The sequence below is a fragment of the Ylistrum balloti genome, unplaced genomic scaffold, assembly GCF_031769215.1.
Source record: "Ylistrum balloti isolate Yb309-2 unplaced genomic scaffold, AGI_CSIRO_Ybal_v1 Utg370580, whole genome shotgun sequence".
Taxonomy (NCBI): Eukaryota; Metazoa; Mollusca; class Bivalvia; order Pectinida; family Pectinidae; genus Ylistrum; species Ylistrum balloti.
The window spans coordinates 1,289,116-1,304,450 of NW_026782361.1; the positions used below are offsets into that span (position 1 = coordinate 1,289,116).

A 15,335-nucleotide genomic window follows, 5' to 3' on the forward strand; every position below is an offset into this window, starting at 1 on the left:
ACTTTTATTTAAACAGCTCGAATTGCATTGACGTTGAGTAACTCAAAGTTTACTTTTATGTTAACAGCTCAGAATGCATTGACTTTGAGAAACTTTAAGTCCACATTGATTCGGGTTTTGTAGAATTTACTTTTAACTGAAAAACTCGGAATGCATTGACTTTGAGAAACTTTAAGTCCACATTGATTCGGGTGTTGTTGAACATACTTTTAACTTAACAATTCGGAAGGCTTTCTAGAAACATCAATAATATTTGACTGGTTGGACCATTGATATTTGGCAAACTGGGGCCAAACTTGCAGAATTCCCCCTTCCTTCGCAAAAGGTATGGTGGCTGATGTGTGTCGTTACTTCGTTATGTCGTGAAATTACGATTGATACCCGTCTTTTTGTAGCGACGGAACGAAATAAGTAAGCTGTCGACGGACACTAGCCGATCACAGGTTATCGATCCTCCGGAGTGTATATCAGACACCGAACGTGCGAAATATCTTAAAATAGGCACAATTCAGAGCAGAAAGCCAGACATAATGATCACGCGGATAGTACATAGGACGGTCGGTCGGTCGGTGTGTTTTCTTCTTCATGGCCAAAACATATGAATCCGTTGGATAATTTACGCATTCGTGACATATGGCGAAAAAGCGTGATACCGAGCTTAATTGGATTGCTAATGTTTCCTCCTGTGTTAGAGAGCGCGAAGTTAAACGGTTTGGGATATTTTTTATAAGTATTCAACAGCGGCTCAATTAATGACCTTCAAAGCATATAATCACATCGTTACAAACGACTTGTACTGGGTAATGTCGTTCGAATACTTTTAACAATTCAAATATACACTCAATGGTTGAAATGAAGGGATAAATCTAATTTTTAAACAACAAATACTGAAATACTCTTGTTTGATATTCATATTTTAGATGTTGCAGGTTCTGACGTGGGTTACACCAATGTGTGATACCACTATCATAGACAAATTATCTACCACTGTATAACATTACTACAACATTACCTTATCAGTGTAGGACGTGTATTACCAGCTTATGAACTGCCAACGGCATTGGAGTAGTACAAGTAGTATAAACGGTTTGAGGTTGCCATTCCTTGTAAGAAGAAATGAAAAGGATAAATATGACAAGTGAACTGCATTATACTGGCATTCTTGTGAAGAAATTAACAAACCAGATTATCAAATGCAAAATAAACACTCAAAATATATCAATCTGAACTAGCTTTACAAGCATACAGCTGTGAAGTGATAAGGAATTTTCCCAATTCCGTTTAATTCATGTTTGAAAATTTGTGCTAACCGGTGGTCACCTCTGACCAACCTTTGAACAACCCTGACCTGAAGGCAATTCATATGACGTCACATGATTGTGCTGACTGTGAAGAGTTCTTAAAAAAAAGCAACAGAATGTATAAGTGTGACGTTTCGGTGACTTCAAGGTCATCAGACAAGTGACCAGTGAGAAGCGTACTATCATTGACATTGGTGAAACTCTGACGTAGTCAGTAGTAGTAAGCTCAAACTGGTCATTTGTCCGATAAAGGTGACACTGTAATCATCGAAACATTACACTCAAATCTTCTACTAGCTGTGCTATACGAACTTCTATTGACATCACCAACCAGTAGAAAATGTTCCATAGCACCTGTTTGGCATAGGGTAATCAAATTATATTTTTCTCTTATATGACATTAGTTGGTAATAGATTCTTAAACCCTTGTCCTTGTTTTATTGAACTCGCCGAATCACGTGATAATGTGACGTGGATTCGTGTCGTCTCTAACGGAGGAAGTAAAAAACATGTTTAAACAATGTAGTACCGCCAGTGACCTATCACCCTTACCCGCAACCGGTACACATCGTAAACAAAAAATATCTACAGGCAGTGCATATGCTTTCCTCGCTCATTTTCTGGTAAAAATGATTGGTAAGAACGTTTTAATGATGGTATGTTTTTAACTGTTAAGTGCCGGAAGTGAGATAGTTTTGGAATAAGGTGTCGGAACATCAAAGAGTTCCGTTCATATGGTTGTCATTAAGGTCTAAAGATCACATAGGTGTTTTTTCAGTCCGTCGTGTTAGAGTGAAGGTCGGCTGTGTTCGTATAACCCTATGTTCTTTGTAATATGGCCTAAACGTCAATACCTGTTATCCATTCTGAGGAATATAACATTTATAGCGTCCTGCAACCATACATTAGTTTGCTGGCTACATCTGACCAGTCTCGCCAATACTCCATGTCCACAGGAAGGCATCTTTTAAATCGATAATGTGTTCTTATGTAAAATGTCAAGTTAGATTTCTAAAGGTTGATGAACGTTCCTGAAATATGATATCTGTACCGTCTTTTATAATTAGAACTGCGTCATACTTATGGTCAGAATACCTTTCATATAAATGGAATCTGTAATGAGTCTAATTTATATGTGAATCTGTCACACACGAAACAAGATCTTATTTTATCGTTCAAGTTAACCTTTGGCGAGCTTAAACGAAAACTTCGTGACGTGACGAGTTTTGTAAATCACAAATCAAATGCAAACGAAATTAGATCCTTTTTATCATATTATCGATTTTCAAGCAAATGTGGTAGAAGATGAACATGTGCCAGTCAAAATTTAGGCCATTGACTGCTCTTACACCTATGACGGAAAAAGGGCTCCAAACCCAGTACTTACTGGTACCCATCATTATTACACAACTTCCAATGAAACTTAGTGATATCAATGAAAGTCATTATTGCACAACTTCCAATTACCTTATGACGACACCTCCTCCAATACATGTTCTATATAACTGCTGATATAGCTCAGAGCGGACAAACCCTATGACGAGATATAACACCAATAATCCTTCAAACAAGATACAACACGGACAAATATTTACACGAGACATGACTCGGACAAACCTCCAGCCAAGAAATGATACAGACAAACTCTGAGAAGAGAATTGGCCCGAACAAACTTTCAGACGAGATATGGCCCGGACAAACGTTCAGATGAGATATGGCCCGGACAAACGTTCAGATGAGATATGGCCCGGACAAACGTTCAGATGAGATATGGCCCGGACAAACGTTCAGATGAGATATGGCCCGGACAAACTTTCAGATGAGATATGGCCCGGACAAACGTTCAGATGAGATATGGCCCGGACAAACTTTCAGATGAGATATGGCCCGGACAAACTTTCAGATGAGATATGGCCCGGACAAACGTTCAGATGAGGTAATGCCCAACAAACTTTCAGATGAGATATGGCCGGACAAACTTTCAGATGAGATATGACCCGGACAAACGTTAAGATGAGATATGGCCCAGACAAACGTTAAGATGAGGTAATGCCCAACAAACTTTCAGATGAGATATGACCCGGACAAACGTTAAGATGAGGTAATGCCCAACAAAAGATGAGATATGACCCGGACAAACGTTAAGATGAGGTAATGCCCAACAAACTTTCAGATGAGATATGACCGGAACAAACGTTCAGATGAGATATGGCCCAGACAAACGTTCAGATGAGGTATGTCCCACAAACGTTCAGATGAGATATGGGCCGGACAAACTTTCAGACGTGAAATAGCCCGGACAAACTTTCAGATGAGATATGGCCCGGACAAACGTTAAGATGAGGTAATGCCCAACAAACTTTCAGATGAGATATGACCCGGACAAACGTTAAGATGAGGTAATGCCCAACAAACTTTCAGATGAGATATGACCGGAACAAACGTTCAGATGAGATATGGCCCAGACAAACGTTCAGATGAGGTATGTCCCACAAACGTTCAGATGAGATATGACCCGGACAAACGTTCAGACGAGATATGTCCCACAAACTTTCAGATGAGATATGACCCGGACAAACTTTCAGATGAGATATGACCCGAACAAACGTTCAGACGAGATAGTGCCAAACAAACTTTCAGATGAGATATGACCGGAACAAACGTTCAGATGAGATATGGCCCAGACAAACGTTCAGATGAGGTATGTCCCACAAACGTTCTGATGAGATATGACCCGAACAAATGTTCAGACGAGATATGTCCCACAAACTTTCAGATGAGATATGACCCGGACAAACTTTCAGATGAGGTATGTCCCACAAACGTTCAGATGAGATATGACCCGGACAAACTGTTCAGATGAGATATGTCCGGAACAAACTTTCAGATGAGATATGACCCGGACAAACTTTCAGATGAGATATGTCCCACAAACGTTCAGATGAGATATGGCCCAGACAAACGTTCAGATGAGGTATGTCCCACAAACGTTCAGATGAGATATGGCCCGGTCAAACGTTCAGATGAGGTATGTCCCACAAACGTTCAGATGAGATATGGCCAAAATTAGGATTGTTTCATAGAACATTAACAAATTTCAGACGATAATATAAAGGAACATGTTGTCCATTGTTATGCCCGCGACAAGTCGGCCTTCGAAATATATTCTTGATGTGTTATACAGTTGCGTGCGAAAGTGTTATCTAAAAGCGGAAGTATTCCCGGAACCGGACGTTGAAGAGGAAATATGTACAGACTACAGATATGTAGGAAGTGGTGTGATATAGATCGGGTCACCACCTCGGCCACTACATTACTCATCACCTGTCATCTCCGACACCTTCCCGAGATAAGCACATAGCTCATTCTCTAATGACCAGTATTACCGTTCGCGCCTCGCCGCCTGCGATAAGGCTGCAGAGGCAGATTGTGAGTTATTGAAGATATCTGTCCGTATTGACTCTTGAAATGTAATTAGTTTTCTTGTATTGCCGTGTATCGGCGGCACCTGGCGCTCAGTCTGCCGAGGATATGATAACCAGTATATATGGCTAATATGTCAACGTGTTAATAACACACAAAAACGAAAACTACATCGACGTAAACAATCACTTTAAGTTTTACACGCGGGACATGAGCTCTGGAGAGATTCGTACATCGCGCGGTAAGATAAGGGTAACTGCCTTATCAGAGACATCTAGAGAGTTGGTGTCTTACGCTTATTTACAAACTATATCGGGGCTAATATCCAATGCTCATTTAATTGGCACAAAACAAGGAACTCCCTTGTAACTCACTGTATCGAAACTCGCGTGATTATAGACCGATTGACGCAAGTAGTTTAAACCATGATATAAAAATAGTAAGGAGATGTGCCGAGTGACTAGTTACGACAGATGTACGGCGTCCGTTTTGACTAGCGGTATGTGAAGGATCAAACTGTCATAACAGGACTGCAACATCAATATTACCATTTCAACAAGTCTGTTAGTGTCAATATTACTGAGTCAGAGAGTTTAATTCCAAACTAATCATTTTGATAAGTCTAGCTAAGTCTAGCCCCTTACAGGCGAGCTGACACCACAGATAAAGAAACATGTCTCTTCGTTGACACACTATGCTTTATTGGTTGTTTGGGAATTTTATAATTTGAATCAGATAAATTAAATAACATACCAAAATATTTAACAATTTAAAATGCAATTACTGCCAAAATAAAAAGCGACGGAATTTATCTAAGATTGATAATGAGCTTTTTTGCTCTATACATACAATCCAATGTACGCCCTACTATAAGCCACTACTCACAAACTTTCTCTAACTTTATTAGGACGAGATATAATGCCGCTTTCGTCAGGCGCGGACGAAAATCAAGACAAGATCGGGTACATGTTTCTTACGGACAGACATGATTAGTTCCGCACTTACAACGTAGACAGCATGTTTCACACGGGCGGACGTCATGTGACTCGTTCGCAAGATACTACTAGAATACGTTAAACTCAAACTTACGATATTAAACTCGTACTTATGACATTAATCTCACACTTACGACATTCTACTCACACTTACGTCATTCTACTCACACTTACGACATTCTACTCACACTTACGGCATTCTACTCACACTTACGACATTCTACTCACACTTACGACATTCTACTCACCCTTACGACATTCTACTCACACTCATGTCATTCTACTCACACTTACGACATTCTACTCACACTTACGACATTAAACTCGCACTAATGGCATTATCCCACCCACGGATGAGACATATTCATGGTTCTCATTCGTGGCAATCATAATATTTTGTCCATATATATTTCTATGTAATCATGCTCATAGGTAAATTTATAGGGTAGAGAGTTTCAACAACATAGATTGTGACAACTTGCTTCTATATACATGTAATTGATTGGCGTCGCGTGCTTTTTCTTCTCTTGTTTACGGGGAGAGAGATTAAGAATAAATAAATGATGTATTTACGTACCAGTTCCTACCTTTTTACCTATAACAGCACGCGCTCTTATTGATTAGCTTGTTATACCGGTAAATATACAGACAGTCAGACTCGTAAACATGCAGTTACATTATCTTAGTCAGGTGCGTTCGACAATTCATTTCCACGAATGATACATCTATATCATAATAAATGAAAGCTAATAACAAATAAAAAAAAACATAACCTACCTGTTACAACCGGAAACATCGTGTTGTCCTTGCTGTATTTACATCCAAGTAGGCCTTTTGTATTACAACTGCACTTGCGTTGGCACCTGTACGTACAGCACGTGTATCTCTCCTCAGGTGTTTCCAGACTCAGAATCCAACAGTAACACTGCGGTCTTGGCTGTTATTCCACAATTGACAATATTGGTAAAGCGACAGAAAAAAACATGCATTACAAGGAAGGGTCACGTGTATACAGATCAGCTTTAACTGGAAACAAAGTAACGTTGTATCAAAATATGGTAATCAAACAAAAGTGGAAAAGATCAGCATCATCTAAATGTTTAAGAAATTGCTGCCGACATTTATGAGTAGTTGCATCCTTAACCAATAAAGAGTCATAGAAAGAACAGATTGGGGGCGCATAGACGCTGCGCCGGAGATAGGCCCGTAATGGGTTGGCGAGGGGAGAGACGCTGCGCCGCAGATAGGCCCGTGATGGGTTGGCAAGGGGAGAGACGCTGCGCTGGAGATAGGACCGTGATAGAATGGCGAGGGGAAAGATAGGACCGTTATGGGATGGTGAGGAAAGAGACGCTGCGCCCAAGATAGGACCATGGTGAGAAGGTGGGTAGAGAATCGCTTACGTGAGAATATTGAGACGTCGTGACAAATATTGGACCGTGATGAAAGGAGACGGTAGGACAATAGCAAGAAGAGAGACGGATGGAGAGAAAGAGACGACTGGAGAATATTGATAATGATAATGAACAGAAAGTGGATAACGAGAGGAGACAGCAGGGTGAGAAAGCTGATACGATAAACAGGGTTGTGTAGGGCAATCAGAGACGTAGAAGTAGAGGTAATCAGCTAAGGAGGTAGAGGCAGTAGGGTGAGACATGAAGAAAGGACAGAGAGGTAACGAAAGGAGACAGCAGAATGAGAGCATGGAGGCAATCGGTTGTGGAGAGAGGCTGTAGGGTGAGACAGGAGACGGAGGGTAATGAAACGAGACAGCAAGTTGAAAGCATTGAGGCAACCAGTTCTGGAGAGAGAGAGACTGTAGGGTGAGACATGCTGGAGACAGGAGAGGGAGGGTAGTGAAAGTAGGCAGCAGGTGAGAGCAATGAGGCGATCAGTTGTGGAGACAGAGGCAAAGAGACACTAAATGTCAATAAGACACTGAAAGAGGAAGTAATGAATATTTTACAGTAGTATGACGGAATGAAAAGTAGATATATTTGAAGTCTGCGACAAGTTTATATTCCGTTCATATTAAAGTAAATTCTGCATCAAACAGATGAAAAGATGAGAATAAAAATAGAGAAGATAAACGATCAGTTACAAAGGGGGGCGAATGGGCGATGACACGCCAGATAGGGACACGGCTTCTTGCACGTGTAACTCAGGGCACGTGCGTGCCGCAGAAGTAAGTGTCCGTGGACATACCGGATATGTTTGATATGAAATCTTGTATACACTTCAACTTCAACACAAATTATAATGGAGATCCTAACACCAGCTTTTAACTATCCTCGCAGGTCCTGCCCCATGAGACCTGAATCGCCAAGGGGTCAACTTCTGGTAAACCAAACCAGTTAAAAGCCGACAACGCTTTGATTGAAAGTCATACATAAAATTTTGAAATATCAAATTCGCGGGAGCTAAAAGAGCTTCAATGTTAAACGCAGAGATACTTGCAACTCCACAGTCTATGTATCAAGAATGGAATGTAAAAGTAAGCAGTGTTGTTATGAATCCTACAGACGAACGCGTCCGCTTACCAAACGTTGATTTCCGGTGTAGATATCCTACAGACTAACGTCTCCGCTTACCAAACGTTGATTTCCGGTGTAGACATCCTACAGTGAATAGGACCAGTAGACTCGTCGATCTATAAACGTAAACAGTAGAGTGGATAAGACCAGTAGACATGTCGGTCTATTAACGTAAAACAGTAGAGTGGATAAGACCAGTAGACATGTCGGTCTATAAACGTAAAACAGTAGAGTGGATAAGACCAGTAGACATGTCGGTCTATAAACGTAAAACAGTAGAGTGGATAAGACCAGTAGACATGTCGGTCTATTAACGTAAAACAGTAGAGTGGATAAGACCAGTAGACATGTCGGTCTATAAACGTAAAACAGTACAGTGGATAAGGCCAGTAGACATGTCGGTCTATTAACGTAAAACAGTACAGTGAATAGGACCAGTAGACTCGTCGATCTATAAACGTAAACAGTACAGTGGATAAGGCCAGTAGACACGTGTCGGTAAGACCAGTAGACATTAACGTAAAACAGTAGAGTGGATAAGACCAGTAGACATGTCGGTCTATTAACGTAAAACAGTAGAGTGGATAAGACCAGTAGACACGTCAGTCTATAAACGTAAAACAGTACAGTGGATAAGACCAGTAGACATGTCGGTCTATTAACGTAAAACAGTTCAGTGGATAATACCAGTAGACATGTCGGTCTATTAACGTAAAACAGTAGAGTGGATAAGACCAGTAGACATGTCGGTCTATTAACGTAAAACAGTAGAGTGGATAAGACCAGTAGACATGTCGGTCTATTAACGTAAAACAGTAGAGTGGATAAGACCAGTAGACATGTCGGTCTATAAACGTAAAACAGTACAGTGGATAAGACCAGTAGACATGTCGGTCTATTAACGCAAAACAGTTCAGTGGATAAGACCAGTAGACACGTCAGTCTATAAACGTAAAACAGTACAGTGGATAAGACCAGTAGACATGTCGGTCTATTAACGCAAAACAGTTCAGTGGATAAGACCAGTAGACATGTCGGTCTATTAACGTAAAACAGTAGAGTGGATAAGACCAGTAGACATGTCGGTCTATTAACGTAAAACAGTAGAGTGGATAAGACCAGTAGACATGTCGGTCTATTAACGTAAAACAGTAGAGTGGATAAGACCAGTAGACACGTCAGTCTATAAACGTAAAACAGTAGAGTGGATAAGACCAGTAGACATGTCGGTCTATTAACGTAAAACAGTAGAGTGGATAAGACCAGTAGACATGTCGGTCTATAAACGTAAAACAGTACAGTGGATAAGACCAGTAGACATGTCGGTCTATTAACGTAAAACAGTAGAGTGGATAAGACCAGTAGACATGTCGGTCTATTAACGTAAAACAGTAGAGTGGATAAGACCAGTAGACATGTCGGTCTATTAACGTAAAACAGTTCAGTGGATAAGACCAGTAGACATGTCGGTCTATTAACGTAAAACAGTAGAGTGGATAAGACCAGTAGACATGTCGGTCTATTAACGTAAAACAGTAGAGTGGATAAGACCAGTAGACATGTCGGTCTATTAACGTAAAACAGTAGAGTGGATAAGACCAGTAGACATGTCGGTCTATTAACGTAAAACAGTAGAGTGGATAAGACCAGTAGACATGTCGGTCTATTAACGTAAAACAGAGACCAGTAGACATGTCGGTCTATTAACGTAAAACAGTAGATTAAGTGGATAAGACCAGTAGACATGTCGGTCTATTAACGTAAAACAGTAGAGTGGATAAGACCAGTAGACATGTCGGTCTATTAACGTAAAACAGTAGAGTGGATAAGACCAGTAGACATGTCAGTCTATTAACGTAAAACAGTACAGTGGATAAGACCAGTAGACATGTCGGTCTATTAACGTAAAACAGTACAGTGGATAAGACCAGTAGACATGTCGGTCTATTAACGTAAAACAGTACAGTAGATAAATGTACTGTTTATCGAGAATTAAGATCTCATTTATTGATGTCTTCCTTTTTCTGTAAATAGTTTGCTGTACTGATAGCATCATTTCAAACGAATTCCTTCGTAAATCTGATTGGATGTTCAGTTTACCTGATATCATCCGTAAAATGTGGTATAAATGAATGCAAGTGTGTGTTTCGCTATGTTTGATGGGAAACTGACCCTGTGTATCAGGACGTTCATTTGTAACCGCTGACCCGAAATGTTGATAGAAGTTGTCAGTTATTGGTCACGACAGCTTTACGTTAGTATGGTCTGAGGTAACGTACATTGATTAAACAACAATCAAAGGTGAATTCTTCATACAGGAGATTAGTAAGACAGACATCTTAATTATAACAGGGAGCAGCGTAACATCGGCTCTTTTATCAAATAACACAGTACAAATCGTAGGTATTATAATACCAGAGAACTCGTAGGTTTGTGTCAATATTTTTTAGTTTTTAAATAAACAAGTAAATAATAGGATCGTGTAACAGCTTAATAAAACCGACGAGTAAAACGTGGAATTGTTTTGGTACTAACAGAGATTAGTCCAAAAAGGGCGGATGTAAATTAATGTTAGACACATATGTAATTAAATCAAGAAATAGCATTCCCTACCATATAGTTATATCGAGCAGAGAACAAACAAAAAACATGGACCAGTCCAAGGACGGACGGAAATGTGGACCAGTCCAAGGACGAACGTAAATGTTGACCAGTCCAAGGACGGACAGAAATGTGGACCAGTCCAAGAGTCCAAGGACGGACAGAAATGTGGACCAGTCCAAGGACGGACAGAAATATGGACCAGTCCAAGGACGGACGGACATGAGGACCAGTCCAAGGATGGACGGAAATATGGATTTCGGGCTTTAAGGGAACTAGACACTAGAAATTAATACAAACCATTGATAATATAATGTTTGGACAACTCAAAGGTGAGAGGAACCGAACAAGAGAACTTTCTAGCTTCTAAATTCATCAACAATATTGATTGGCATTAAAACGATTCGACACGTGGACAGATAAGGTATGAATGTAATAGGGGTCAATATATATTCCAATCCCTCCGCCAAAAGTTCTATTTAATCGGGCGGTACATTGGGTCTAGTAATTTACCAGGGTTGCATACTTCCCCTCCATGATATCACTTGTCTTTACGTTCCCAGTAAAGTATGCTGAGTATAATTCCCGAGTCCCTACGTTGGCGCCAATGTTACACAGTCATTAATATAACGCACCGCTAGGATTCGAACCTGAAACCACTGACTTACTAGTCCGTGACAACGATCGTGCTAAAGAGAAGTTCTCTCTAGCTGCGAGGTTGATTGCGGCTGGTATTTCCAAGGGTTACACGAATTTAGCACAAATTGAATCATTGTATATCTGAAGCGGTACGTCTGTCAGTCCACTAAACTCAACAACTGACTATAAAGAAGACAAGCAACATTACATTGCAAGAACAGTTTATTACAAAAAAAAAGTTATTATAAAACTTGTATAGATTATATAACCAATTATTGCCGTATATATGAGAACAAAATCAAAGACAAAAGGCGACGTATGTACATTTCCTGAGTTCTCCCCTCGTCTACAATATACCGGCTAATTAAATAATTTTCTTTAATGCAAAAGAAAGTTATAATGGCGAACAAAAAATACGACAATTTCTGTTGAAAGAAACAATATGTTTGGACGTATAATACTATAATCACAGAATAGCTGTAAGATGAAAAAAAATTATGGCACAAAATATCACAGCTGGTTATCACAAATAAGGTAAAATCTCGGATATGTAGATATTGAAAACGAATATACATTGTACTTATATTTAATGTGGAATGAAGTTATAAAAATAAAAATACGACAAATTTTGTGCTATAAAACAGATATGCTTGGCCGTATAAATACTTTAACTGCGACTATATTTCAAAACGATTAACATTACTAACACTGCAGGAGTTATCTACCTTGCGTTAGTGTTATCACTGGTTTTACAAAGACATTTTGGGGACTCCCACCTCCAAACGCAATATCATATGTATGGTAATCATGTGGAAGAGAGAGTACCTGTAGGGACAAAATTTCTCAGCCAATCGGGGGTGAATCAGTGCTATTCTTGATAAAAAAAAAATTCTGAACAAGATGAAACTTGATTTGTAGTGTACTGCTGAGAGACGATTGATTAAAAAAAAGTTGTGGGGCCATTCAAAACAATATTTTCCAGGGTATTCTATGTAATTTAAGAGCGATTTAAGGGACAGGCAAATGTTTGGAGTGTCTCCACAACGTGGGTTTTACACAGAAAATATTTCCCCATAATTATGTTTTTTTTTCTCCTTTTCCCACTCTCTCTGTCCCATAACCATGTTGTTTTAAATATATAAAAAATTAGATAAAAATGATTAATACTGGATATACTAGAATGAGGAAAGTTAAAGCTATGACAGTTTATGTGTGTAACAAAGCCTTGAAATCTCAGCAAATATTAAACTACTTGTCATAACATGTAACTTCAATGGGTGGAGCTCAGGGACCATATTAGTAATTAAGTGACTTGAATCTCCAGAGAACCACTGATATTTTCCAATTCTGGTGAGTTGAAGACAACGTTGATGGTGCGTTCCCCAGCTCGCTCAGGAGTAATGTCGAATTGTTTTGTAAATTTGCCATGTCCTTCAACTCTGAAACATCAAACCAGAATAAATCAGAACATATAGATTATGATGATAGACATAAACGTGATATGATTATCTACTCTCAATTTTATTCTTCTGCAACCCAGACAAGAACAAACTTGTGTATAGATTGTCAGAACCCTTCAGAATAATAATGATGTTGTGTTAACGTATCAGGCAGATTTATCTTTGTAACCAATACATTGAAGCTACAGAAAAAATGTACTGGAAAGAGTAGTGGTGTGTTAAGATGTGTGACACCAGAACAACAGCATGTATTGGACAGAGTAGTGGTGTGTTAAGATGTGTGACACCAGAACAACAACATGTATTGGACAGAGTAGTGGTGTGTTAAGATGTGTGACACCAGAACAACAACATGTATTGGACAGAGTAGTGGTGTGTTAAGATGTGTGACACCAGAACAACAGCATGTATTGGACAGAGTAGTGTTGTGTTAAGATGTGTGACACCAGAACAGCAGCATGTATTGGACAGAGTAGTGGTGTGTTAAGATGTGTGACACCAGAACAACAGCATGTATTGGACAGAGTAGTGGTGTGTTAAGATGTGTGACACCAGAACAACAACATGTATTGGACAGACTAGTGGTGTGTTAAGATGTGTGACACCAGAACAACAACATGTATTGGACAGAGTAGTGGTGTGTTAAGATGTGTGACACCAGAACAACAGCATGTATTGGACAGAGTAGTGGTGTTTTAAGATGTGTGACACCAGAACAACAACATGTATTGGACAGAGTAGTGGTGTGTTAAGATGTGTGACACCAGAACAACAACATGTATTGGACAGAGTAGTGGTGTGTTAAGATGTGTGACACCAGAACAACAACATGTATTGGACAGAGTAGTGGTGTTTTAAGATGTGTGACACCAGAACAACAACATGTATTGGACAGAGTAGTGGTGTGTTAAGATGTGTGACACCAGAACAACAACATGTATTGGACAGAGTAGTGGTGTGTTAAGATGTGTGACACCAGAACAACAACATGTATTGGACAGAGTAGTGGTGTGTTAAGATGTGTGACACCAGAACAGCAGCATGTATTGGACAGAGTAGTGGTGTGTTAAGATGTGTGACACCAGAACAACAACATGTATTGGACAGAGTAGTGGTGTGTTAAGATGTGTGACACCAGAACAACAACATGTATTGGACAGAGTAGTGGTGTGTTAAGATGTGTGACACCAGAACAACAGCATGTATTGGACAGAGTAGTGGTGTGTTAAGATGTGTGACACCAGAACAACAGCATGTATTGGACAGAGTAGTGGTGTGTTAAGATGTGTGACACCAGAACAACAGCATGTATTGGACAGAGTAGTGGTGTGTTAAGATGTGAGACATCAGAACAACAACATGTATTCCTCCTACCTTGGGATAAAAACAGTAGGTTGATTGCGGATCTTGGATCCCTTTACATCCAGAGTACACCCATTCAAGGCGATAGGTAATGGATTGGTAAAGCTTGCCTCTGTAGTGATGGTATCACCACGTCTACATGTCTCTGGTCCCTGTTACAGATCAAATAGTTAGTATAACAGAAAATTTGATTTTATATCATTTGAAAAATGATGGAAATATCTTTATAATATCTAACAGCAAAAAAACATTGTACAAGCTTTGTCAGACTTGCGTTATTTACAAGGTGGTAAGTGAGACCGTTTTCTGTAGGGTGATTCTTTAATCAATTGTTATGATATTGGTAGAAACACTCTAGCAACTTTCTGTGTTATATTTATATATTTACAAGTCTAATTAATAGTAAGATATATATTAACAAGTCTTATTAATAGTAAGATATATATTAACAAGTCTAATTAATAGTAAGATATATATTAACAAGTCTTATTAATAGTAAGATATATATTAACAAGTCTAATTAATAGTAAGATATATATTAACAAGTCTTATTAATAGTAAGATATATATTAACAAGTCTAATTAATAGTAAGATAATTACTGTAACATCCAGATCGGGTTTGTCCATAGAGAACTGATCTTCCTCAATAAATAGTTGTTTTGTTTCCTTCACCTCACAGTTACACTCCACACGGAAGTTGCAGAATAGAGGACTCTTCTTGTTATACTCCTCAAAAGGCACTGTCATATTGTAGATTTTCTCTGAAATGTATGTAATATCAAATTATGTACAAATTCTTAGTTTACTTGGAACAGGTACTGTGCTGATATAATTATAAACTGAAGTATGAGAACTCAGATCTAATACTACTGGTATATATTTGGAAGATGTACTGCACTTTCATTTTACGAATTGGAGTATAAGCATGTACTGTACTGATATTCTATAAATTACAGTATAAGCATGTACTGTACTGATATTCTATAAATTACAGTATAAGCATGTACTGTACTGATATT

The 15,335-nt window shown here is 39.1% G+C and overlaps 1 protein-coding gene across 1 annotated transcript; it reads right to left on the minus strand.

The window, feature by feature from the left end:
• Positions 1–12,667: 12,667 nt before the first annotated feature.
• LOC132556649 (protein-glutamine gamma-glutamyltransferase 6-like) lies at positions 12,668–15,063 on the minus strand. The gene is made up of 3 exons (XM_060221085.1): positions 14,917–15,063; positions 14,328–14,467; positions 12,668–12,932 (listed from the first exon to the last, which is right to left on the minus strand). Exons 1-3 carry the CDS (start codon positions 15,061–15,063, stop codon positions 12,797–12,799), a joined length of 423 nt encoding a protein of 140 aa, XP_060077068.1. The 3' UTR covers positions 12,668–12,796.
• Between the last annotated feature and the right edge of the window lie 272 nt (positions 15,064–15,335).

What these genes read in the sequence shown, in the direction of transcription:
- LOC132556649 (XM_060221085.1), bottom strand. Translation starts at nt 15,063, where the DNA reads ATGACAGTGCCTTTTGAGGAGTATAACAAGAAGAGTCCTCTATTCTGC. An exon ending in AACCCGATCTGGATGTTACA is followed by an intron (nt 14,468 to 14,916) that starts GTAATTATCTTA and finishes GATCTGTAACAG; the next exon opens with GGACCAGAGACATGTAGACG. An exon ending in CCTACTGTTTTTATCCCAAG is followed by an intron (nt 12,933 to 14,327) that starts GTAGGAGGAATA and finishes TTGATGTTTCAG; the next exon opens with AGTTGAAGGACATGGCAAAT.